The sequence below is a fragment of the Enhydra lutris genome, unplaced genomic scaffold (genome assembly GCF_002288905.1).
Source record: "Enhydra lutris kenyoni isolate GAN:26980312 unplaced genomic scaffold, ASM228890v2 scaffoldscaffold46, whole genome shotgun sequence".
NCBI classification, from domain to species: Eukaryota; Metazoa; Chordata; class Mammalia; order Carnivora; family Mustelidae; genus Enhydra; species Enhydra lutris.
Genome location: NW_019154130.1, coordinates 12,123,227 through 12,150,765, shown reverse-complemented (window position 1 = coordinate 12,150,765; position 27,539 = coordinate 12,123,227). Strand labels below are relative to the sequence as shown.

General features: G+C 41.6%; 1 protein-coding gene across 2 annotated transcripts in view; it reads right to left on the bottom strand.

The window, feature by feature from the left end:
- Positions 1 to 27,539, bottom strand: part of LOC111156448 (F-box and WD repeat domain containing 8) — a 123,045-nt gene that overhangs the window by 30,856 nt on the left and 64,650 nt on the right. For both annotated transcript variants that reach the window (XM_022517361.1, XM_022517362.1), the window contains exons 6-7: positions 10,178 to 10,374; positions 6,998 to 7,204 (exon numbers count right to left, since the gene is read on the bottom strand). In XM_022517361.1, coding sequence (XP_022373069.1) covers positions 6,998 to 7,204; positions 10,178 to 10,374 — 404 coding nt within the window. The remainder of the gene's footprint in view (positions 1 to 6,997; positions 7,205 to 10,177; positions 10,375 to 27,539) is intronic.

Genomic DNA, 27,539 nt, shown 5'->3' with positions numbered 1-27,539 from the left:
GAAGCCAAAGCCATACCTATTTGTGAGGTGAAACAAACACAAAGGTTAACTCCAAGTTCACATTCTTCCATGGGTGTGGAATGGTAAACCAGGATGGAAATTCCACATAAATTACCAAGAACGCCATTAGAAAAATGAGGCCCTATTAACAGGCCATCTGTAGATCCTCTCAGACAGGTGAAGGAGATTAAGAGATACAAACTTACAGTTACAAATAAGTCATGGGAATGAAAAGTGCAGCATAGGGAATATAGTCAGTAATAGTGTAATAACATTGTATAGTGACAGATGGTGACTACACTTACTGTGGTAGACACAGCACAATGTATAGAACAGTCAAATCACTAGGTTATACACCTGAAACTAATATAACATTATATGTCAGCTATACTTTGATTAAAAAAGAGAAAAAAAAATAGGCCCTAAATAAAATTCTAAGCTAATTCAAGAGGCAAAAGAGAAGAAAAGCAATGATCACCATATACTTCAGTGTAATCATCTTGTAATTTTGCTCAGAGCTTCAAGAATACTGGTCCATGGGGCACCTGGGTAGCTCAGTGGGTTAAGCCTCTGCCTTCAGCTCAGGTCATGGTCTCAGGGTCCTGGGATTGAGCCCCCGCACAGGGCTCTCTGCTCAGCAGGGAGCCTGCTTCCCCCCTTTCTCTGACTGCCTCTCTGCCTACTTGTGATCTCTGTCAAATAAATAAAAATCTTAAAAAAAAAATACTGATCCAGGTTTTTAACAATTAGAAAATGACACAAATGTCATTGGTGTACAAAATCATGCAAATGTAAGTGAAGACAAAAGATGTTTAAGACACATGCCAGCCCTCTCCAGTAAGGCTTCATGTGTCAGAGGCTTTGACACAAAGTGACTCAGCATTCACATTAACTTACTCCATTAGTTCTGTAAGAAGCTAAATTGATCCATCCCTTATCTACTCTAAACGTATTCTTTCAAAACAGTTCTTGGGAAAATGAATCTCGTGAAGCACCACAGACCGCTATCACTATCAGCATGGCTTTAGCCCTGCCCCCCGCTAGTCCCTGTTTTCCAGGTGGCCTCATCACCCCAATACTCCTCCCCCAAACTTCCTCCCCTTCAGGCCTCCTGCCCAGGCTTTCCTGATGAACTCTAACCTGACCTAAAGCTAGGGGGTGGGGAGGTGAAAGAGGAACCTGACAAGTGCTGAGCATGAGGCCCGTGCAAAGCACGTTATCTGCCTTTCCCAGGTCTTCTCCCTTCCCAAATGGGGAGCCTGAGGCATGCCAGTAACCCAGCTAAGGTTTATCGGACTCCAGAACCTTGCTGAGTCCCCAGCAATTATCCCACTACTTGACTGGAGCTGAAAATACTTTCCCCTCTATTCCCTTCCCCTGACTTCATCGCTCCCTCTCAGGAGTGGCCCAGGACCGCTAGAGACCCTAAAGGCTTCTTAGCTTCCACAAGCAGCAGCAGTATTCTAAGAAATGCTTTTTGCGGAGTCACGCACTGTGATCACAGGGCATATCAGAGGAGGCGGCGAAAGGTCTCTGCAGTTAGAGGTTCCATGCTCTGTCCTGAGAAACCCTGGAGCCATGGGGGTGCTTCAGGGTTTCCACAACACATGAGAATTTATTATTATTCATTAACAATACAGAACGGTTTTCTCGCCTCCTGATACCTTTTCGGTGCTAAAACGTGTATGAAACGCATTTGGATGTTCCATCCTAATCTATTTATCTGTATAATTTTTCACTGCTCTGAAATTCAGCGACTTCAGTAAGATGGCCTCTGGTTCCTCTTGATGGGGAGAAAACCACTTTTGTGTTGCTAAGTTGCTGGTAAGGCCCACAAGATCGTAAGCCCCATGCAGAGGTCATGTTTGGTTCATCTTGGTTTTCAGTCACAATCAGAAATCTAGCACATGGGGGTGTCTGGGGGGTGGGGGGGGCTTAGTCAGTTACGTGTCCAACTCTTGGTTTTGGCTCAGGTCATGATCTCAGGGTCATGAGATTATGCTCTGCATCGGGTTCCACGCTCAGCAGGGAGTCTGCTTGAGATTCTCTCCCTCTCCTTCTGCCCCTTCCTGCAACATGCGCACATGCTCTCTCTCTCTCTCATAAACAAACCTTAAAAAAAAAAAAAAAATCCAGCATACAGCATGTATTCAATAAGGAGTCACTAACAATGGCAGCAACCTCAATAATAAAAATGGATCTTTCTGGTAGTCCACATGACTCAGTAACCCAAGAAAACTGGTCTCCAAGAGCTACTTCCCTAAATTTCTCCAAGAACAAAGTATATATAAAAAATTTTAAAGGTTTTAAGATGAGTGAAAAGGAAATTAGCCATTTACTTTGGGAAATTTCAATTTAAATTAGTCATCCTGTTTGTAAAATACCAAGTTTTTGTTCTCTGGAATAGTACCTTGAGCAAAAGATGGGTTTCATATTCTAGTGTAGATATGGGAGAGGCGGGCCCAAACGCACAGGTGCTGAGTTTCTGATTCCAAAGGCTCTCTCTGACTGATATTTCAACTTGTGACAAGCACAAGCCACCAATCCAGAGTCCTTTCACGTTCATGTAGAGGGAATGATTATCACAGGAGACGTTAGCAATTCTTTTCCAGCGTGATGTAAGCTGAGGCAGCAGCGCCAAGCAAGCGTCCTTGTCAAACACGTTCCAGCCTTCTGGATTACTTCACTCACATCTCCCTGATTAGTATGCATGCCGCGTGCTGCTTAATACAATCTGCCATCGAATGCCAAGTACTTCAGAACTAAATTAGGAAATATGTCCAAATACATAGAATGATGCTAAGAGCCCTAAGTGGGTCTCTCTCTTTCCTTTATGAGGCATGAGACTCATCGTCAACGTAATGCTCTTAAATGAGGCAATTCTATCTTCTAACCCTCCACCTCTGAGAGCAAAAATTTAATTCAAGCAGCAAAAGAATTAATAAAGATAATATGGTATCATAAATACCATTTTCATGGATGAAGTGTTTTTGACAGCTTCAGGAAATGTGAGACATAAAAACATACTTTAGAGGGTTAGCAACAGAGCTGACACTGATTTCCACGCTGCAGCACAACGGAGGCCAGAGTAACTGCAACTACACTGGTTTTCCCTCACCATCACATGCCACTTAGCAACGGCCACCTTTCAGGTCATGTATGCCACTGAAGTAAAGAGCCCAAGAAGGCAATATCAAAACTCTAGAGCCTAACCTGGGGATCCCTGTGCACAGGCAGACCAAGAGGGACCAGAGTTTTCTCTCTGATCCTTCCTACCTGAGCTGGAAACAGCTGAACCACCAGCTGTATTTACAAGCCTTTTCTTAAGACTAAATACTTTACTTTTTCGAGAGAGGGGGAGAGAGAGAAAGCATGTGTCCACGCATGAGGCAGGGGAGGGGCAAAGGAGCAGGGAGAGAGAGAATCGTAAGTAGGCTCCATGCCCAGCACAGAGCCTGACTTGGGGCTTGATCTTACCGCCCTGAGTTCTTGACCTGAGCGGAAAACAAGAGATGTTTAACTTGCTTAACCAACTGAGCCACCCAGGTGCCCTGAGATTAGATACATTTGTGCGATGTTCCTTGGTTTCATTTCCTTAGGAGACTACGTGTATTAACAGGCTAGGTTCTAAAAGTGCCAACTCGCTGAATCCTGTGCAGAATGCTGTTGTAACGTGCCAATGCCAGGAACACAACTGGTGTTCTGTAACTCTCCGTGCCCAGCACGCGTCCGGCTGGCTAGATGTATGAACGGATGGATTCGAAAACATTATTACTTAATGCTCAGATAGCTGTGGCTCCTATAAAATGCTAATGTGATTATCACATGGTGCAAGGATATTCTCCAACTAAACACAAATAACACTGCTGGGGCACTTCTACAGGTTAGGGAAATTCTGGTCGCTGACTCAAATTCTGTATCAACATTTGGACTTCACTATCTGCTTTGATCACAGTTAATCAATAACAGATTATAGCTAAACCCCAGTTCTGTATCAGTACAAACAAAGATAAACCAAACTCTCTGTTCTCATAAAGCCTTCATCTGAATCCTAAATACACGGGCCAGAGGCACAGACACAAACCCCCACGTGCATTTAGCCGCAGGCAAGCTCTCCTGCTAATAGTCTCACACCATCTTAATAAAACGTGCTGGGCCACATGCTCCTGGGCCAAAGCAAATAGAGCCCAAATATGATATTCACAGCGTAAGCACAGTGACACTGAGCACCGCACAGAAGACTGTTTGGGAATTATGGTATTATATTATAGAATAGCAGGAGGATACTAAAATCTTATAGAGCCACCCATGACATGGCTTAGTTCACCCAGAAATGTTACAGGACAATTAGTTTCCTAAAAATGCAGGTTTTTCTCAAACAAGCAGAGAATTCTTTGAACACAATCACATGGAAAGTGCTGCCTCCTCAAAACTGGGGAAAATTTCATAGATATAGAGTGTCTTCCCTCACGTTCCAGTGGGTGGCATTCATGCTGGAGAAACATCTCAGTGCAAATTTGTAACGGCATTACTAACAACCACCAGCCATCCACCCACAAAAGTGCTGGAGGGTTTGGAGCTGCACTCACATAATATTTGGATGACTAATGGTACTATCAGATTCAAAGAGATGCTGAGACACATTCTTGTAGTAAATTAATCTCCATTCTTCATTTTAAAACACCAATGAAAAATACCAGGTAATGACTTGAGGGACTACGAACTTTTAAAAGTGAATTTTCATAAAATCAGTGGGTTAATCAGCTGATTCCAATAATTAGTGCTTTTATTCTTTTAGATTTTTTTTTTTTTTTGAGAGAGAGACGGAGATAGTGACAGAGATAGCCAGAGAGAGAGAAAGAGAAAGAGCATCAGCAGGGAAGAGAGGGAGAAGCAGGCTCCTCGCTGAGCAGGAAGCCTGATGTGGGGCTTGATACCAGGATCCTGGGATCATGACCCAAGCCGAAGGCAGATTTTCAACCGACTGAGCCATGCAGGTCTCCCTAATTAGTGCTTTGAATGGGGTTGAAAAACCCGAGATATCCAAAACAGCACTTCTTTCCATCAATACCCAAAGGATAAACCCACTCTAATTTTGAGCTCAAATGTCCCTTTACTGTTTCTCAAATACATCCGCACAGGTAAGTCAAAGAGAAAGAGGACCGGACTATGAAAAATTTATTAAAATAGGACAAATTTAAGCCAGGCTAGTGCTAAATAAAACTACACCTCACTACACTGAGAACCTGAGACATAAAGGAGATAACCAAACTTGAAAGTATGGTAGATGAAAACTCAGAAGGCAAACAGTCTCTCTTCTCTCAATAAATGAGCTCACTGGGGACCAGAAAAGGTTTTTTCAAAGCAAGAAAGGAAAGTGCCTTAGGAAATCAACTGCTCTCCCCTCCCCCACCTCCCAGGAACGCACAACACTGGAGTTAAATCATCCTCAATCTATCTTTCCAGCTAAGCTGTGCTCAACGTGCTCCCACAGAACAGGCCAACTAGAGCACAAAGCGAGTCCGTTGTCACAGTGAGTCTGCAAAAAGCCACATGTATCTTTGACTGCTTTGTGCGTCTTCCTGAACAAAGAATAGCTCACTGCAATCCGGGATGCTTCAAAACTTTGCACATTTACTAAGTGGCAAAACCAGTGAACACCTTGATGAACGAGATTTGATCTTCGAGGGACTATCCACAGGGGAAACAAGATATAAAAATCCCAACCGGAGGCCAGACACAAACTAGGAGTGGAGGAAAGAAACAGGAAGCACCATGATGGTCATGCTCGCATGCCAGGCACTATGCTTAAAGCTTTACACACAGATTTTCATCAAACCCTACCATTTTATGAAGTAGCTACTACTCAGAACTCCCTTTTACCAATGAGAAAACCGAGACCTAAAAGGGTTAAGGTCCCACAGGGCAGTAGGTTACTACAGAAGTGGAACCGAAATTCGGCTGTGTGCATCCAGAGCCTGGCTTTTCTCCAGGTCATAACGCTGCTCTGTGGAAGAGGGCCTCCTTCCCGAAGGAGAAGCTATGTCGTCAGAGGAGCTGCTGGCTCAGGGAAGTTCCTTCCCAAGGACTGCACCCACTGCCAGCAGGGTCAAGAGCAGGCAAATTGGAGAAAAACAAAACAAAACAATACAAAACAAAACTTGATCCCTTTCTCCCCTGATTCCACTGGAAGAGAGAGAGAGAGAAATCAACTTTAAGACCAAATACTTGGCCTATAGTCAGGATAGTAAAATGCTAGGTAGTGGTAAAAGTTAGTCAATTAAAAAACCTGTCTCCTTAATTTTGACTCAAAGATTATCAGAAGGCACTTTTATGCACTACTGGTGAGAAATTTTGCTGCAACCCTTTTAGAGGGCAATCTGGCAAAGTCCATCATCGTCTTAAGTGCACACACCCTCTGGCCAAACAATGTAACCACTAAGAATTTGTCCTAGAGATCTACTACACAAGACTTTCAGAAGCTGCAGTACACATCATAGTGTGGTCGGTAACAGCCAACAGTGAAAACGACCCGACTGCCCACCCATGAGCAGGGCTGGATAAACACACATGGGCCATAAGCATACGCTGGAACCCTAGTGAGAAGGAGGATGGTATGTGCCGACAGGGAACGCTCTCCGAGGTATATTACTGAATGAAAATGTTGAGTACAGGACAGTATGTATACTATGATCTCATTTTTTAGTGTATAAATGTTCCTATAAATGCATGAAATTCTTCTAGATGGATACCTAAAAACTGTTTAATAGTTTCTTCTGTGGAGTGGGGTTAGGGGAAGGAACGAGAAAGGAAACAATTCCTTTCATTTTACAGCCTTCAGAAGTGCTTGAAGTTTCTTATTTTTTTACCGTGCTGAATATATATTGCCTGAATATACCTTAAAAATTTATCAGACAGCTTTAATTTTTTAATTGTCTTCAAAAAAATAAAAATCGATGTTCTTTTTTGTTCCTTATACGTCTTACTATTTTTGTACCTTGTTGCCTTCGTATACCCATCCTAGACTCTTCACACCGAAAGCAGCCTGGCTGGCCGAGACATCCAGACACGTGGCGGGCTGGCCGTAGACATAATGGAGGGTTCTGGCAGAGTCTTCAGCTTTTAGCAGGTACACCAGATCTCCAGCCGTGGCCACTGCCACAGGGTACCTTTCAGTATCTGGAACTATTTCAAGGTAGTCAACCTGTGAAAGGATAAGAGTTATGGAGTCCATCAGGTCTCACCCATGGTTCATCCTGACTTGGTCAAAAATATACAATCCCTCCTCTATGTCAATAAGACCAGCAACCTGACAGAAAAAGATGGGTAAAGGCTCACAAGGTCACGGAAATGAGAACATAGTTCTTACACTAATAAAAAGTTGCTCTTTGTAAAAAAACAAAACAAAACAAAAACAACAACAACAACACATTTCCGATAAGAGAAATATGAAGTAATTCGCCAAGATACCATTTTCACCAGTCATATCAGCAAAGATCAATTAGCCTGATAGGACACTGGTCTGGAAATGGAGGGGAGACAACCATACTCGCAGATCCCACTTATGGCTGGTGGGATATAATCTGTTCCAACCTCTCTAGAGGGACATCTGGCAATACTTACACAATGTCAAATGCACATTCGCTCTGAACCAGCAAGTCAGCCCTAGGAATTTACTTACAAGTAAACTCACATACAGGCAAAACAATTGTGTACAAGGTTATTTACTATTTACTATGTTGTCTTAGCTAAAAATTGGAAAAACCTAAACATGCCTTACCAAGGGACTAATTAACAATACATCTATGCATTGGAATACTATGCAGCCACAGAAAAAAAAAAAGCATGAAGCATTCTTTATAAACTGATATAAATGGAATCATCTCCAAGATACATTTGGGGGGAAAAAGGCAAGGAAGCGAGGTACAGGATTCACAGTATGCTACCGTGTGTGAAGGGGGGCGAGAGGGACCACAGCACGTATGTGACTTATGCAAATATAAATCTGATAATATTGGCTGCTTTCAAGAAGGGAACAGAGTTCTTTGATGGGGTGGAAGAGAGATTTCTCCCTGTAAACCTTACTCTATCTTTTAAATTCTGAACCATGAGGGTATAATAACTATTCAAAAAATAAAGGTTTTTTTTTTTTTTTTACAAGAAACTGAAAAAAATCCACTCAGTTCCAAATTAGCACCATTCACATTTTAACATTTGTGCAAATACCAAAAATGTGTTGCTAAAAGGCTAAAAGTACCTGAGGTATCTGTCCTCTGCTGGCTTCAAAGTCATCGAGGGTAGAAAGGCCCCTTCACTACTCCTCACTGCATCATTGCAACCGCTTTCTCTAATCTGCATGAGCATGAGGTGCTCCCTTCAGGAGTAATCTGCTTTTCTATGTCCCTGAGTGGCACATGTCTCCCAAGCACAGTTTACACCAGGTTTTCACCTTGAGTAAAATGGGAGAGTACAAAAGCAGACGGTGTGCCATGTTGTGTAATTATGAAAACCACTGTGGAAAGGGACAGCACTGCCCTGACAATGAGCCAAAGGAGTTCAAAAGCCTGCACCCCGGGGACTGTCCAGAGGAGCTTGAGAGAGAGTAAACATCGGGGTGATTCTGCTAATCCTCTGGCCCAAGAGTGTGAGTGGCGGCCCCATGTCCCCAGCCAAGAACTCATGACAAAGGACAGACATTCTAGGCCAGTAGTACCAATCGGGGAACACTGCCATTGTGATTCAGGGAGCCTATCTGGGAAAGACAAAAATGGCCCGGCTTTCACAGGCCAGGAGGTACCTTTTTCAGTGACAGCACATTCTGTGGCCACCCCTCATCCAGGAGGAGAAAGAACACATAAAAAGCATAATAACACATGCCTCCAGCAGCGGTTGCCTCCGTCCTCTCTCCCCTATTCTAAAACTCATTTCTTATTTTCCTAAAATCAACATCCTCAGTCTAGCCATTTAATTTCACTTTACTGTTGGATTTTTGACAGACCAAGAAGCTCAGATCGACTGTGGCTGTGCCATTTGCCAGGAGCTGTAAACTACTTTAAAAAACTTCCAGTCTATGCCAGGGTGCCACCTTATTGCCAAGGCAAGGATTTACACTTTACAGAGGAACTCAAATCTTAAGTAATTGTCGAATTCATATAATTATTGCTCATCTAGAATATTCTTTAGGCAGAGACCAAATGATAAGCACTATGGTAGTTTCGAGAACAAAGAGATGGCACTTCTACATTTCTCTAATAAAACTCCAAGAGGAGCAACAGGCAGTTTCAGAGAACCACCACTGAAACTGCAGAAATTGCTCACTAGAGGGACAAGAAGCTTATGGAGGGGACGTGGAGAGGCCAAGGGCTTTTTAGTTACTCAAGCCTAACAAGAGCTCTACCAGGGGGGGAAAAGGGAGAACAGGACCTGTTCCAGGTCAGACCACAAATTCATTATTCAAAATTGGCTTTTCGGTTTGCTCTCCCACTAGCGCTAAAATCAAGGTTAAATTAAATCCAAATTTAGCACAGATTTAAGCTCTTCCTTCTTACCGCAAAATCATCTCCCACCATATAACCATGGAGGCTCACATACAAATGGACTCGGAAACAGGCTCTATGTGAAAGAACTCTTCAGGCTGGCCGAGCTTCACACATGACATCCTGGAACACAGCTACCCAATTAACGCGGACTTAAATTTATTTTCACTCAGGAGCTACTCTTAATTCCAGGTGAGAAAATCCTCGGTGAAGAAAGTGCAGGATGGAAACCTTCCTTCCCATATGGATTGGCAGGATACGACTGAATTCATTTTCACTTATATAATAGGCTAGAAACCAGGCTCAGATTTCCAGGGGTGAATGTCCTATGAACGTGAAGGAAGCCAAAGATCCCCGTAACCAGAAATACTAGCCTTGAAGTCAGCCCTGAGGTTTGCAGCACAGCTTCTCAGCGCTGAGATATGGGGCAAGTCGGTTTACTGCTCCAAGCCTCTCCTGGCTTTCTGGTAAATGGGGGAAAGATACTATCTATTTTTTGCAAGGCTGCCATGAGATTTAGAAATGTAAGATGTCCACGAAGCCCTGAGTGAATGGGAGCTGCCGACATCATCACTATCTGTCTATATCAGACCTGGGGATTTCAACAACAGAGAATACAGTGACCAGACCAAAAAGCTTACCAGTTTCTGAACTTCAAATTCAGCAGTGATTTGCCAATACCCCTCCTCACTGGGGCGTAGCATCACAACATCAAAAGCAGAAGCCGTGGCCACAGTCGCGTCGTCCTGGCTGAGGGCGAGTGCTTGTATTCTTGCGTCATGCTCAAAACGATGGACAGGATACTTTCCAGTCCTTAGATCCCAAATATTAAGAAATCCTACATAGGAAAACAAACAAACGAACAAAACACAGGTAACAACTGTAAATTCACTTAAAACGCACAATTTTAAAAACAATTGTTCAGGGGTGCCTGGGTGGCTTAGTGGGTTAAAGCCTCTGCCTTCGACAGGGTCTTGATCCTGGGATAGGCCCTCATCGGGCTCTCTGCTTCCCTACTCAGCGGGGAGCCTGCTTCCCTTCCTCTCTCTGCCTGCTTGTGATCTCTGTCAAAGAGATGAACAAAATCTTTAAAAAACAAAACAAAAAAAAAAACAATTGTTCACTATAAAGAAAACTAAAAGGTAAATGATAAGTTTGCACCACATTTTTTAAGATTTTATTTATTTGTCAGAGAGAGAGAGAGAGAGAGAGAGCGAGCACAGGCAGACAGTGTGGCAGGCAGAGGCAGAGGGAGAAGCAGGCTCCCCACAGAACAAGGAGCCCGATGTGGGACTCGATCCCAGGATGCTGGGATCATGACCTGAGCTGAAGGCAGCTGCTTAACCAACTGAGCCACCCAGGCGTCCCTGCACCACATTTTTTAAAAAAGATTTTATTTATGTATTTGACAGAGCGAGAGAGGGAATCCAAGCAGAGCATGTGGGAGAGGGAGAAGCAGGCCTCCCACCAAGGAGGGAGCTCAATGTGGGGCTTGATCCCAGAACCCTGGGATCATGACCTGAGCCAAAGGCAGACGCCTAATGACTGAGCCACCGAGGCGCCCCAAGTCTGCATCACATATAATAAAGGGTCAATTTCCTTAATAAAGAGCTTCTGAGATTCAATAAGAAAAAAAAAAGTAATTAGGAAGTGAGCAAAGGGCATGAGCATCCTGGTCACAGAAAAAAGAAATCCAACTGATATATAAACATAAGAAAAATGCAAAATTTCACTCACAATTAGAAAAATACAAATGAAAATGATCATAGAGTATTATTTTCATCAAATTGACAAATGGACAATTTCATAAACATTTTGTTGTTGCGGATATGCAGACATAGGCTCTATCTTAAACTGTTGCTGGGGATGTAAATTAATTCACCCAACTCTATAGAGGCAATTTGATAATAATGACCAAATTACAAATTATATGGTCACTGTAATGTTTTTAATTATGCCAACAGATTAGAAGCTCTCTAAATGCCCACCACAGTTTGAAATTTAAATAAAATGACCAGTTAAACAAGACTGAGTCAGCCTTATATATAAGTTATATGAAATGATCAACAAAATGTATTACTAAACGAAAAAGAGTAAAGGACAGAATAGTGGTATAGTATGCTGTACTACTTTTGTGTTTTAAAAATTTACACACACACACACACACACACACATACACACACACACACACACACACACTTACGAGGACTATCCCTGTGTATGGAAGGATACACAAGAAACTATTAATGACTGGCCTTGAAGGAAAGAAACCAAGGAGAAGAGACAAGAGCAGGAGGGCATTTTACTGTATATCATTTGTATATTCTGAAGATTTTTCCCAAAATTATTTTGACCAAAAATAAAAATTTTAGAAAATGTTTTTATGAGAAAGACTTAAAAAAAGAATGGGAGGATATATATCAATTGTTGAATTTTTTTTAAGATTTTACTTATTTTAGAGAGGAAAGACAGCGTGAGCACGCAAGCACGGGAAGAGTGCGAGGATCTCAATCAGACTCCCTGCTGAGTGCGGAGCCCCACATGGGGCTGGATTTCAGGACCCTGAGATCATGACCTAAGCTGAAATCAAGAGTCGGACACCTAACCAACTGAGCAACCCAGGTTCCCCTTAAATATTTCTAATATACGGGAAAAAAATTTTTTTAAGATTTTATTTATTTTTATTTATTTGAAAGAGAGAGAGCACAAGAAGTGGCAGGCAGAAGGAGAGGCAGAAGCAGTCTCCCCGTGGAGCAGGGAGCCCAAGGGCTCAATCCCAGAAACCTGGGATCATGACCTGAGCTGAAGGCAGACACTGAACTGACTGAGCCACCCTGGCGCCCCTACCATACAGAACACTTCATTCTAACTGTCCATTCATGCAACAAACAATTACTCCCCAGTTTTATTGATACAGCTGACATCCAACATTGTATCAGTTTAAGTTAGCAACATAATGATTTGATACATGCATTTATTGTGAAATGATCAAAGTTTAGTTATCACCCATCACCTTGCATAGTTAACAAATTTCTCTTTCTTTATTAGAACTATTAAGATCTACTCTAAGGAGGTGCCTGAGTGGCTTAGTCGGTTAAGCGACTGCCTGCTTCTCCCTCTGCCTGCTGCTCTGCCTGCTTGTGCTTTCTGTCAAATAAATAAAATCTTTAAAAAAATAAAAAAATAAAAAGATCTTCTCTCAGCAACTTTCAAATATACAATACAGTATTCATGATAGTCACCATGTTGTATATTAGATCCCCAGAGCTTATTTATCTTATAATTGGGAGTTTGTACACCTTTTGGCCACCTTCACCCATTTCCCCTACCTCCACCCCAAGAATCACAAATCTGTGCTGAGTTTGGTTTTTTGTTTGTTTGTTTAGACTCCACAGGAGTGAGATGATACAGTATTTGTTTTTCCTCTGACTTATTTCACTTAGCATAATGCCCTCAGGGCTCACCCATATTGTTGCAAATAGCAGGATTTCCTTCTTTTTAGGGCTGAATAGTATTCCATTGTATATGAATACCAAATTTCCTTTATCCATCTGTCAAAAGACATTTAGGTTGTTCCCATGTCTCTGCTATTGTGCATAATGCTGCAGGGAACATGGGGGTATAGATAGCTCTTTGGGATGGTGATTTCATTTCCTTTGGATAAATACCCAGAAGTGGAATTGTTGGCTCATCTGGTAGTTTTACATTTTTTTTTAGGAACTTTCATGTTGTTTTCCACAGTGGCTGCACCAATTTCCATTCCCACCAGCTGTGCATTAGGGATCCTTTCTCCCCACATTCTCACCGGCATTTGTCATCACTGGTCTTTGATGATAGCCATTCTAACAGGTGTGAGACATCGTGCAAACAATTATCGAGCATGTTATAGACAGGGCACTGCTTGCCGGATCTGAAAACAGCCATTAACCTACACTCTACAAGATTCTTGTATTTCATCCTTCCACACACAACCCTCTTCCAGCCACTGGGAACAGGGGTGCTTTCTTTCGCATCATTATAAAACACGAACCTGACTATCCCACACTTGTTAAAAACCATGATTTCTACCTCTACACGCATCTCTCCAGCTCCCTGAATGCTGCTACCCAGATGAACTCCTCTTACACACACTGGCCATGTCTCCACCTTCCTCAAATAGTCCAGAGTAGTGACATCCAAGTGTGGTCCCCAGGCCAAAAGCAGCAGCAGCAGGGGCAGCATCCACTGCTGGCTTTTTAGAAATGCAGATTCGGGGGAACAGCAACTCTGGGATATACGCTTGAGCCTGAACACCAGTCATTTGCAGGAACTTCACTTTTCTATCAGAAATACAAACTTTTGGGACACCTGGGTGGCTCAGATGGTTAAGCATCTGCCTTCGGCTCAGGTCATGATCCTGGGGTCCTGGGGTCAGGCCACTGGGCTCCCTTCTCAGTGGGGAGTCTGTCTCTCCCTCTGCCTTTACCCTGGCTTGTGCTCTCTCTCTCCCTTAAATATACAAAAATCTTTTTTTTTTTTTTTTTAAAGAAAAAAATATAAACTTTGAGGGCACCTGGGTGGCTCAGTCAGTTAAGTGTCTGACTTGATTTCGGCCCAGGTCATGATCTCGGGGTTGGGAGATTGAGCCCTGTGTTGGGGGATCCATGCTCAGTAGGGAGTTTGCTTAAGATTCCCTCTCTCTCTGCTCCTCATCCCTCTCACGCTCTAAAATTAATAAATTAAAAAAAAAATTATAAACTTTTCTGCATTTGGTGTGCCATTTATTCTTTTCTTGCCAAAAAATTTCTTTTTATCATTACTACCCACTTTCTTTTTTAAATAAATTTTTAAAAAAATTTATTTATTTGAGAGAGAGGGAGAGATCACAAGTAGGCAGAGAGGCAGGCGGGGGGGGGGGGGGGGGGGAAGCAGGCTCCCTGCTGAGCAGGGAGCCTGATGTGGGGCTCGATCCCAGGACCCTGAGATCATGACCTGAGCCAAAGGCAGAGGCTTAACCCACTGAGCCACCCAGGTGCCCCTTAGTCCTACCCACTTCTTTCCTCTCAAAGAAAATAATTTCCTCTCAAGAAAATAATTACTGTCTGCCTCATGCTGGAGGTTCCAATTCCCACTAATTTTTCAAAATTCACTGAGAAATGATTGTATGGAAATAACACAGTCTGTGCTTATTTGAGTTCAAATCCAGCTCTACCACTTGCTAGCCAAAGGCATGGGCAAGTTACTTGAAGCTGTGAGCCTGTCTCTTCATCTCTAAAACTGAAGGTAACACTACCTACGCACAGGACTGTCGTGCACATGAAAGGAGAAAAACCACACAAAAGGCTGGAGATAGGACACCTGGGTGGCTCAGTTGGTTAAGCGACTGCCTTCAGCTCAGGTCATGATCCTGGAGTCCCGGGATCGAGTCCTGTATCGGGCTCCCAGCTCCACCAGGAGTCTGCTTCTCCCTCTGACCTCCTCCTTGCTCATGCTCTCTCTCAATGTCTCTCTCTCAAATAAATAAATATTTAAAAAAAAAAAAAAAGGCTGGAGATAGGCCAACCAGTTTTACCTTTTATTTTTATGTGTTCTATAAAGCCTGCCATGTTGCTAAGTACGTTGTATCTATTAATAACACAAATTTCCTCTGTTGGTCATTTAAAATCCAGTCCTAGTTTCTATAACTTCCTATTACCCAAAACAGATAAAGCTTTTTCACTCCTCTTCTCTTTGCAATCCATTTTCCCATCTTTCTTGTTTCTTGCCTTGCACTTTGTCTGTAAATGGCACATGCTTTGAACTTAGGAACTTACTATAAGGCATCACTGAGCACTAGATAAATACAGGCAGAAGAAAATAACACATGTGGGCTGCTTTGCAAGACTTTTGAACTGTCAGTAGACTAAGTAGGTGATTCCAAACAAAAGCAGAGCTTTCTTCAAGTTAAATGTTGCTTCAGACAGAAAACAGTGTTCTTTTCTAAGAATTGTGATAAACTCAGGGGATAAGCAGATCACAAAAGGCTCCACAACACATTCCCCTGGCAAATATTTTGGCAAATTCTTTCCACTCTGACTCAGAAGAAGCAGATACACTGCAGAAAATGCCAATGGCTCTACCCATTAAATAGAAGATAGCCATGTTCCAATCCTTCGACATTACCTTTGTTTGCATTTGTTCAGAGACATCACAATAATTAGGAATGAGAAATAAAAATTGTAATTTGCATAAAGCTTTTGAGTATTCAGACACTTTCATTTGTCTCCTCTCACTGAGTGCTCCCTTCCATTATCCTCATTTTACAAAAGAGTAGAAGCTCCGAGTGGTTAAACAACTGGTCCAAAGCCACTTGGTATGTGACGAGGCTGGGCTGGGATTTAGCTGGGAAAATGCAGGATGTGTGGCTGCATCTACAGCGCATAAAATAACTATAAGCTCCATGAGTAAATGATATAGAATTGCCTGCTTCTGCCAAATGTGGAAGTTCCTCAACCACAGCTCATTCTAAGCACACATGGAGTTTATCTATAGACACATTTTTCATTATTAATCAACTACTCGGTTTTGTTGGCGTCATTATTCCAAGAGAATCCTATGCAAGAAAATAGCCTGTGCTGCAAGGTTGAGTTTCCAGAGCTGTTCTAAGAAGGGTCTTTCTGGAAAATGATTCTAGGGCTCCCTCAATTCGATGGCCACATTCTTCTTTTCTGAATGCCTATAGTGTCATCGTGTGTCAATTCTACTTCCTTCAACTACGAAGTGTAAAACTTGGCTAGACCTTTCCTTGTCAACGGCACAGTCCTCCAAGACCACTTTTAGATGCATAAATATTTAAGGTTATTCCTGTGGATGAATTGACCCTTTGCTGTTTGCAATGTCCCTTTTTACCCATGGGCTATTCTTGGTTCTGAGATTTACTCTGTCTGGTATGGATATAGGCATCCAGCTTTCTTCTGAACAGTGTTATTAGCACAGTATATATTCTTCTGTCCTCTTTGCCATGTGTCTTCATGTATGAAATGAATTTCTTGTAGACAGCATATGGTTAGTCCTTCTTTTAAATGGAGTGTTTGGACTATTTACCTTTAATGTGGTTATGGGCAGGAATGGGTTTAACCTACCATTTTGCTATTTAACCCTCTTATTCTTTGCTCCCATCTTCTCTTTTTCTGCCTTCTTTTAGACTGAGTATTTGGATTAACTGAGTATATGTTTATTCCATTTTAATTCCCTTCTTGGCTCATTAGCTAAAACTCTGTTGTGTTATTTCAGTGGCTGAAATAGGGTTTTAGCGTTCATCTTTAACTTACCAGTCTAGCTCCCAGTGATACTGGCCCACTTCGTGTGAAGCATCAGAGCTTCCCCACAATGCACTTCCCACCCACCAGCCTCTGTGTTACTGTTGTCATACTTTTTATATCTATGTATGTTATGAATCCCACGTACATTGTTATTACTTTTGCATAAGCAGGCAATTATCTTTAAAAGAGACTTAAACAGTAAGAAAAAGCTGCCCCTTATATGTACCCATGTAATTACCCATGTAATTACCACCTCTAGTGCTCTTCCAACATCACTTCTAACATTAACTCCTGCCGCTTTTGCAAGATTTGCAATTCCACTTTGCAACTGTGTTGCTAGACACTTGGCCCAAAAACACATGGGCAGGGTGGGCGGGAAGAGATACAGCAGCGAATAGGGAGAGATGTCTGAGAGGAAGCTGATTTTATAAATGATCTATTAGTTAATATAGTTACACCACGGCTACTTTTACAACCTCAAAACTACAAGGACTTGAACAGTGAATACAGGAATTACAAGAATGTCCTATAATATTGTAGCTGATTATCATCCCTGTTAACCAACATTTAGCCAAAAGGAAATTGATGCAACGACACATTCAACAACTGTTTGCTACGCCCCTGCTTTGGGCCAGCCACTATTCCAGCACCAGGGAAATCACAGCAAACAAGACAAAATAGAGCAAGAAAGTCACTGCATTTTGCAAACATTCTCGTGGCTTCTACCAAGCATCTTGTCTGGGGGCAAACAGAAAAGATATGACCCCTAGTCTCATAAAACCCACATCTGAGAGAAACCAAACACACAGCAGATAATATAAAGTGCAATGGGAAGACGTACTTTTTTGTCACATCGTCACATTATTTTAACATCCCCAAAGGGACAGCTCATTTTTCCAGACATTTCCAGTTGATCTGGGTGCACAACCATTACATGACATTAAGGAATAAGTAGTCAAGGCCTGTCAGAGCCAAATATAGTCACTTGTCAAATAGGTGATAATTTTAAAAAATCTGATATAAATTCATTTGAAAGGCCAAGTTTTATATCACAGAAACAGCAATGATGGGGATTTGGCTCTTGATAGTGTGCAGACTTCTGAAGTGGCAGAACTGTGTCCTTTTTCTCCCATACTCCCAGAGTCAGTGAATTTAGAACACCACTGATGATGTGGCTGATGAAACTGGCTGCCTGTCAATAAAGGTTTGCCAAACGTTTGTCTTGGGTTTTAGTGAGAGATGTTTGGTTCTAAGAAACAGAAATCCATTGAAACTCAAATACCTAAGGGAAACTAACCGAATAGGAATGGAGCTGTTTCATGGAACCGAAGAGCATGAAGGAGAGCTGAAGACTGGAAGGAATCTGAAGCAGGGACTAGGGATTATTCAGAACCTGCGCAGTGTATGTCTCCTGTGTGCACCACAGATCTTGCCTTCACTTCTCTCTGCAACTGTTTCATTCTTTCCTCTCTCCCCACAAACCACCTTTTGCTCCTCCCCACTCTGTGGGTTTTTTTTTTTTTTTTAAGATTTTATTTATTTGACAGAGAGAGAAACATCGAGAGAAGGAAAATAAGCAGGGGGAATGGAGAGGGAGAAGCAGGTTTCCTGCTGAGCAAGAAGCCTGATGCGGGGCTCGATCCTAGGACCCTGGGATTATGACCTGAGCCAAAGGCTTAATGAGTGAGCCATCCAGGTGCCCCAGGTCTTCTACTCCAGGCACACAACCAAGATTTAAAGTGTGAAGCCCAAATGGCTCATCCCAGTCTGTGAATTAGCTGTCCCCAGAGCCCACGGTCCCCATTCCTGCCCAACCGAGGCCGGAGACTAATTTAAAAACTATGAATGTGGCCACTCCTACAGAGGCTAAGGAGGTTCACTGGAGCGAGAAGATAGCCCCAAAAGTGCCTACTACATTTATCCTGCAAGCCAGGCCAAGGTAAAACAAAAGGCCTTAGCAAATGTAAAGGGAGGATCTAAATAGTTCTTCAGTAGTGACTTAAAAAGCAGGTCATTGCTATCATTTCCTGAACAAGACATAATCCCTAAGAGCCAGAGTTTACAGCTCTCATTTGCCCCACACCGGGAAAACTCAAAGAAGAGCAGGTGTCTTTCTTTCTCCCTGACAAGACCTCAATAGCTGGATAAGATGTTTAACTCCGAGGTAGCGCTGAGCTCCCAACAATATGGCCTCATTCATGAAAAATATGAAAAGGATGCAGACAAAAGAATAAAAAGGGTCTCTCAGAAAATCTGGAAGAGCACAATGAGCGAGGGCCATCAGCCCAATCAAGGAGACAGGAGTGGGGCTTGGCAGTCCCACCTGCTCGATGGGCTCAGCACCCTCCACCTCGACAAGCAGCAGCAGGGCTGAAGGAACTCCGAGCTTACCCTAGACTAGGAACAGTCGTTAACAATGACATGAGTAACGACGGCCAGTCTTTGGAGGAGACATAAACCCTGCTCAGCAGCTGCGGATGGGCACCCATGCCAGTTTGCAACGTGCCCCTCCCACCTCCCAGAGGAGGCCAGCCAGAGTGTGGTAATGAAACTGCACATAGTGGAAATGGGATCTAAATGAGTTTAAACTGATTTATGTTAGCTTTTGTAAAGATTACTCGATATCGGGAAAGTGCTACCACTGTGAAATAATGTCGACAATCCTTAAGACCTCTGCCTAATGGTACTCACACAGAATATTTATATTCCTCGTCATGGGAACAAGGACCATAATGGATACCATTTTTGTTTTATTAGGGATGCATATTTAAATTAATCTGCTATTTGCCTAAACAATTAGCTGCTTCTGTTTGTGTGCACAAAGCCAAAATTGCAATTAGGCTTCCATCAAAAAGATAAGTCCCAACTAAAACTGTCCCGGTGGAGTCATACGAGCTCAGGGCAGAACTTTCCAAAATTACTTTTTAGCATAATGGTAATTATGTTAATTGCTTGAAAGGTAAATAACTGCTGAACTGGTTTAGGGGAGAAAAAAACCACCACACACAATTGGCACTGCCCCTCCCTTTTGATCTTTTCTACACAGCATAAAATTGAAAACAGGTTAACAGCTCCGAGAGTCACAGGCTGGTCACCTCTTGAACCATAGAGTGTCTGGCGGTCTTTAGTGCTTCCTTGATTAGAGCTTATTTCAGCCATGAGTTCCCATCCTCTTGAGCTTGCACAATAAACACCTAAGCTTGGGGAACGTCAGCTTCTTACCACAGCAGTACCCCCCTTATCTGTGGGGGATACATTCCAAGACCCCTAGGAGAAGTTGGACCATGGACAGTTCCACACCTGCTATGTACTATGTTTTTTTCCTTTACATGCATCTGATAAAGTTTAATTTATTTAAAAAAAAAAAAAAAGCATAGGAAGAGTTCAATGATACTGAAAGAGAACAATTATAACAGTGTGCCGTGACAGGTTATGTGAATGCGGTCTCTAATACATCTTCCTGGACTGAACTCACCCCTCCTCTTGCAATGGTGTGAGATGATAACAGGCCTACGTGAGGAGATGGAGTTGTGATGGACAGTTAGGCTACTCTTGACCTGCTAACACATCAGAAGGAGCAGCACCTGCTTCCAGACCGTTGTGGACCACGGGCGACTGAAGCTGCCGAAGGTGAAATCACAGATAGGAGGAACTACGGTAGGCAAGCAGGCAGGGTCATTTACCTGCCGTTCAGAGACAGTGAATGAAACTATAGAAACAGTTGGTAACTTCCATTTCCAGCACATAAACACTTGCCTATATCGAAAGAGATTCCTCAGCAAAAGAAAAAGCATTTTAACAAAGATTTAAGATCTATCCACCCATTGCATTCACTCAATGTGTACTTCTTCATTAAGTCCATACAACATCATTTATGAAATGTAGGCCAGAGATGTAAAGGTGGCATTAGGTCTGAAAGGACAAAATAACTTTTACTTTTATGGAAGAGGTGGCTGGGGGGCAGGGGCTAAAATCAGTGCAAACAAGGGTCATGATGCGGGGCTAAATTACAGATGGTCTTGAAAAAGAAAAAGCATCTACCATGCATGTCCATCCTCAACACTGCGGCTGAACACAACCTTAAAGCTGAACCCTGCTGCTACAGAGAAAAACCGTAAATGTGAAGCATTCTGGAAGCTGTATTTTAGATTCACAAAAGCATCTGAATGGGCCCCTGGACTAATAAAGTGCCTGGTTAGGCAGAAGCAAATCAGCAACCAGACAGGAGATCACTGAAGCAGATATTGAGTCAAGAAGCAAGTGAGCTGAATATATTTAGTAGTCTTAAGGTCAAGGGAGAGGAAAAACATTTTAAAACTAAAAAAAAAAAAGAAAGAAAAGAAAAAGAAAAAGAGACAGTAAATTGAAAAGGAGTCAATAACATTGTCAGATGAGGACAGTGTGACTAAATAGAAGAATTTACAGTTAACAAACTCATGGAAAAACAGATTGATGGGGGAAGCATCTGGACCAGCTCTTCTACAAGGGGAAATGCCAAGAAGGCAGAGAATGCGAAAGAGACATCGCTGTGCATGGACCAGCTCTTCTACAAGGGGAAATGCCAAGAAGGCAGAGAATGCGAAAGAGACATCGCTGTGCATATAACCACTAACTCCAGCCAATTTTTTCCTACAATAGAACTGAGCAACATAAACATAATAAGGGATATATCTGACACTGGTAGTAGGTGAGGTCTCTAGAGAAGAGACTATGGTACTGGAGAACTCAGGGGGCAAGTGGTGGTAGATGGAGAAAGAACACTTATACTTCACTACACATCTTCTAGTACAATTTGAATTTTTTCCACATGTAATACTGTATCAAAAATTTTATTATGCATATACTTCTTTGTAGATATTAATATGATTAGTGACAAGACTTTTTTTTTTACTTTTTCTGATCACAATCTACATAATTTTGCAATCAATAGTTAACTCTGATATACAAATTCTACTGCTGACTCAATGATGGGTTAAGGTGAATTAAACTCCAAAGGAGTCTGTGACATCGCCACCACTTCCCTGTCCAGACAGGTGCAGGAGAGCCCAGCACTGGGTCTAGGCCAAGAGTGGTATTCAGTAAGTCTTAGCCTCCTTGTTCTTTCTCTTCTTTTAAAAAGTGTTATTTGTGGGGCGACTAGGTAGCTCAGTGGGTTAAGCCTCTGCCTTCAGCTCAGGTCATGATCTCAGGGTCCTGGGATCAAGCCCCACATGGGGCTCTCTGCTCAGCAGGGAGACTGCTTCCCCCTCTCTCTGCCTGCCTCTCTGCCTACTTGTGATCTCTCTGTCAAATAAATAAATAAAATCTTAAAAAAAAAAAAAAGTGCTATTTGTGGGATGCCTGGTTGGCTCAGAGGGTTAAGTGACTGCCTTTGGCTCGGGTCATGATCTCAGGGCCCGCATCGGGCTCCCTGCTCATCGGGCTCCCTGCTCAGCAGGGAGCCCGCTTCTCCCTCTTCCTCTCTCCCTGCTTGTGTTCTCTCTCTCTGATGAATAAAATCTTAAAAAAAATTTTTGAAAAATGCTCTTTGTTACTAAAAGTAAAATATGTCTATCTTCAAAAATGGTTCCACTTACTAAGTGATATAACCACATAATATTTAAAACATGTAATTACAGTAACACTGATGACTACTGAGGCTGAGGGATGGGTATATGGGGAGTCATCAGACTCTTCTCTCCAATTTTGTGTATTTTGAATTTTCCCTAATGAAAGGATTTTTAAAAACAATAATTTGAAAAGCCATCACAAGAAAAGTAGAGATGCAGAATTGGTGTTTTACAAATGTTTTCAGTAGCTACCGTGCAAACTAAGTGCCTTAGCAGAACAGATTTACAATGAAAATTCCAGCAATGACATTTTGCAACTTTTGGAAATCTCATTCCAAATCCTCAAAATATCCTGAAATCATAATATCAATTAATTCTCTTTCAATAAATGTATTAAATGGCTCAAATGGAAAGTAGAAAAAAATACGTGAAGATTCAGATTATAGTACCACCACAGTTAGCTTTGAGTTACACCAAATGAAAAGAAAAGGGGACAACAGATAATCTCACATCTCACTTAGGCATCAAATCCAAATGCAAATCTGCCCATGTGCAGGTGGGTTCTGCCAGGAGGGCCCTAATGTTTAAACTAGGGCTCTCCCTTTTCCTTCTCTGCTCCCTGGGGTGAGGCATTATAAAAGCCCAATTCAGATTTCTCCTCTGAACTCCAGATCACAGATCCACCTTGAGTCAACTTGGATGGGGCTGGAGGAGATTATGCTAAGTGAAATAAGTCAAACAAAGAAAGTCAATTATCATATGGTTTCACTTATTTGTGGAACAGAAGGAATAGCATGGAGGACAATAGGAGAAGGGAAAAATGAAGGGGGAGAAATCAGAGTAGGAGACAAACCATGAGAAACTATGGACAAACGGAGAGTTTTAGAAGGGAAGGGGAGAGAGGGACGGGTGAGCCTGGTGATGGGTATTAACGAGGGCACAAATTGCATGAAGCACTGGGTGTTATACGTAAACAGTGAATCATGGAACACTACAACAAAAACTAATGATGTACTGTATGGTGACTACCATAACACAATTAAAAAAAAATCAAGGAGCACCTGGGTGGCTCAGTGGGTTAAAGCCTCTGCCTTGGGCTCAGGTCATGATCTCAGGGTCCTGGGATCGAGCGGCACATTTGGCTCTCTGCTAAGCGGGGAGCCTGCTTTCCCCTCTTTGCCTGCCTCTCTGCCTACTTGTGATCTATCAAATAAATAAACAAAATCTTTAAAAAAATTATTTATAAAAAAAATCTAAGGGAGGTAAGCATATATTAATATTTAATCAGCTTGTGGACATAGTTTAGGATTAAACAAAGTAAAATTTTATGTTGTATTTTACTTTCTTGGTCAGATAAATGAAACTAAACTTTGTTTAAAAAACAAGATTTATTTTGGCAAATAAAGGTGAACAGTCTTGTCTCCAACTATATATTTAAAAAAAAAAAAGGAGAAAAAGAAAAAGAAAAAGAAAAAGAAAAAGAAAAAAAAAAAAAAGACTAGCAGCCTTCAGACTTTGTTTACCCCCTAAACTTAATTTGGCAAACCAGATCTCCCCTTCAGATCTTTTAAAAAAATTTTTTGATTCAATTATTTTACAGTGTATTACTAATTTCAGAGGTAGAATTCAGTGATTCATCCAGTATTCCATAACACCCACTGCTCATTACTTCCGTGCCCTCTGTAATGTCCATCACCCAGTTACCCCATCCCCTCCCCTCCAGCAACCCTCAGTCTGTTTCCTAGCATTAAGAGTCTCAAGTGCTCAACATTGCTCGGCATCAGGGAAATACAAATCAAAACCAAAATGAGATACCACCTCACACCAGTCAGAATGGCTAAAATTAACCAGTCAGGAAACGACAGATGTTGGCAAGGATGCGGGGAGAAAGGGGAACCCTTTCTATTGGTGGGAATGCAAGCTGGTGCAGCCACTCTGGAAAACTACATGGAGGTTCCTCAAAAAGTTGAAAATAGAGCTACCCTATGACCCAGCAATGGCACTACTGGGTATTTACCCCAAAGATACAAATGTAGTGATCCGAAGGGGCACATTCACCCAAATGTTTATAGCAGCAATGTCCTCAATAGCCAAACTATGGAAAGAACCTAGATGTCCATCAACAGATGAATGGATAAAGAAGACAGGGTATATATATACACAATGGAATACTATGCAGCCATCAAAAGAAATGAAAGCTTGCCATTTGCAACGACGTGGATGGAACTAAAGGGTAATATGCTGAGCGAAATAAGTCAATCAGAGAAAGACAATTATCATATGATCTCTCTGATATGAGGAATTTGAGAGGCAGGGCGGGGGGTCATATGGGTAGAGAAGGAAAAAATGAAACAAGATGGGATCAGGAGGGAGACAAAGCATAAGAGACTCTTAAATTTCACAAAACAAACTGAAGGTTGCTGGAGGGTGAGGGGTAGGGATAGGGTGGTTGGGTGATGGACATTGGGGAAGGTATGTGCTATGGTGAGTGTTGTGAAGTGTGTAAACCTGGCGATTCACAGACCTGTACCCCTGGGGCTAATAATTCATTATATGTTAACTAAAAAATTAAAAACAAAAAAGAGCCTCATGATTTGTCTCCCTTACTGATTTCATCTATTTTTCACTCCCTTCCCCTATGCTCTTCTGTTTTCTTAAATTCTATATAAGTGAAATCATATGTCCCTTTCACATCTTATATATAAAACTGACAAAACTTTTAGGGCACCTGGGTGGTTCAGTGGGTTAAGCCTCTGCCTTCGGCTCAGGTCATGGTTCCAGGGTCCTGGGATCGAGCCCCGCATCGGGCTCTCTGCTCAGCAGGGAGCCTGCTTCCCCCTCCCTCTCTGCGTGCCTCTCTGCCTACTTGCGATCTCTATCAAATAAATAAAATCTTAAAAAAAAAAAACCTGACAAAACTTGTTTATCATAAGTTTTAAGTAGTGGCCTAAAAAACTAATTTCTGCCATACTGCTAAATATTGACATTTTAAAATAAAATAGCTATATCATTCTTTAAAAAGTATTCTTTGGAAATGGAATACCATTTCATACCATCATACATTAAATAAAAGGGGGAGGGAAGAGCCCAAATATAAACAGCAAGATACAGAAACAAAGTATGTTGAGAATCCCTAACTGTATAACCACCACTGGAAGAATAAGGACCCTAATGTCATCTAATTCAGTTTCCCAATTCAGCCAAACAGAAACGGAACAAGCACATTTTTTTTTTCCTGAAAAATTATTTAACATAAAAACATGGCATTAAATCACTATGTGAAAAAGAATCTAATCTTGTTTAATGATCTAACACTTTTTAAAAATTTGAAATATTTCAGACTTATAAAAGAAGCCCTACAAATTATACAAAAGTTACAATATACCCTTCACAAGGCTTCCCCAAGGGTTAACATATTACATAACCACAGAAGCATGATGGAAGTCAAGAAATTAACAGTGATACAAGATGTTTACAGACCTTATTCCCATTTTACTAAATGGCCCACTAACATCCTCCTCCTGGTCCAGAATCCAATCTAGAATTCCATGTTGCATTTAATTGTCCTGTCTCCTTCCTCTAATCTGAAACCATTCCTCAGTCTATCTTGTCCTTCCTGCACCTGCCCCTTGAAAAGTATTGACCATGTATCTTGTAGAAGATCTCTCAGTTGTCTGTTTAGTCATTTTTTTTTTTGACAAAGGCTTTTATTATAATGAGATAACAGATCCATTTATATTGTTAAACTACAGGGGGGAAAAACACTAACAAAAACTTTCATAACACACCTATCTTCCAAAATGCTTGTCTTCAAAAAAATTAAGTACCCTGATTAATAGAACAAGATGTTTAGTCATGTTTAAAATCAGGTTATGGGGGAGCCTGGGTGGCTCAGTGGGTTAAAGCCTCTGCCTTGGGCTCAGGAATCAAGCCCCACATGGGGCTCTCTGCTCAGCGGGGAGCCTGCTTCCCTTCCTCTCTCTTTGCCTGCCTCTCCGCCTGCTTGTGATCTCTGTCAAATAAATAAATAAAATCTAAAAAAATAAAATAAAATCAGGTTATGCATTTTGGCAAAAACAGCACAGAAGTAACGTGCCTTTTCCATATATCACGAGGTACATGCTGTCAATTTCTCATTGCTGATGACAGTAATTTTCACCACGTGGTTTAGGTGGTAGAGTTGGGTTTCCCCATTATAAAGTTACTATTTTTCTCTAGTGGAGAAATAATTTGCAACTATGCAAATATCCTATTTCTCATCATACTAATTGTAGCATCCATGGATGATTCTTGCCTGCAACAATTATGTGGTGCTTGCCAAATGAATTTCTATTTTCACCACACTTGTCCATATACAAATTCATTAAGAAAATGCTACTGTAAAGAAGAGCTGTCTCTTCTCCTTTATTTATTCAATTATTTATTTATATCAGGATAGGTTTATATTTACTTCTTTTATAGGTTATAATCCATTACTATATTTTGTTGTGCAAATTGTCCCTGATTTTGCTGTTGGGAAGGAACTCCAGTTTGGTTCCGCTGTCCTATAAATAGAGCCTCCCCCTTTCCTCTGCTATCCATTTTTTTTTTTTTTAACACCCTTACTTTCTGGACCCACAAGATATTCCAGACTCATCCTGTATTTGCCTCCCCTAGCACTGGTTCCTTTTACTGAAGAATTAATGATATTTAGAAACCAAGATATGGGCACTAGCTATATTTAATGTTACTAGGGTAGCACAATATACACTTCCAACTCTTAGGAAGCAGAATAAGCTAGTCCAGGTCTTTGCATCAAAGATCATATGCTCTTAAAAATATACAGAAAAGTGTGCCATAGCCTTAGAATAAAGGGTTGGGGAAAGCTGCTTATCTAAGAATTTCTTTTTGTAATGCTGCATGATCCTGGGTTTTAAGTCCTATACGGGAGCAAAGTTAAAAGCAAGGAAGGAGGAACAATTCAGAGTTCACATAGCAACTATATTTGGCCATGTCTACTGCCACTACAATCCCATATATATATACAATATCTACTACCACTATGATCCCATAGTACAATATCCACTTTTGGATCTCTTTGAAAATAGGTCCAGATTTCTTCATGAAGGATTATTTTAGAATTAAAAATATAGAAAAAAAGGGGTGCCTGGGTGGCTCAGTCGGCTAAGCGGCTG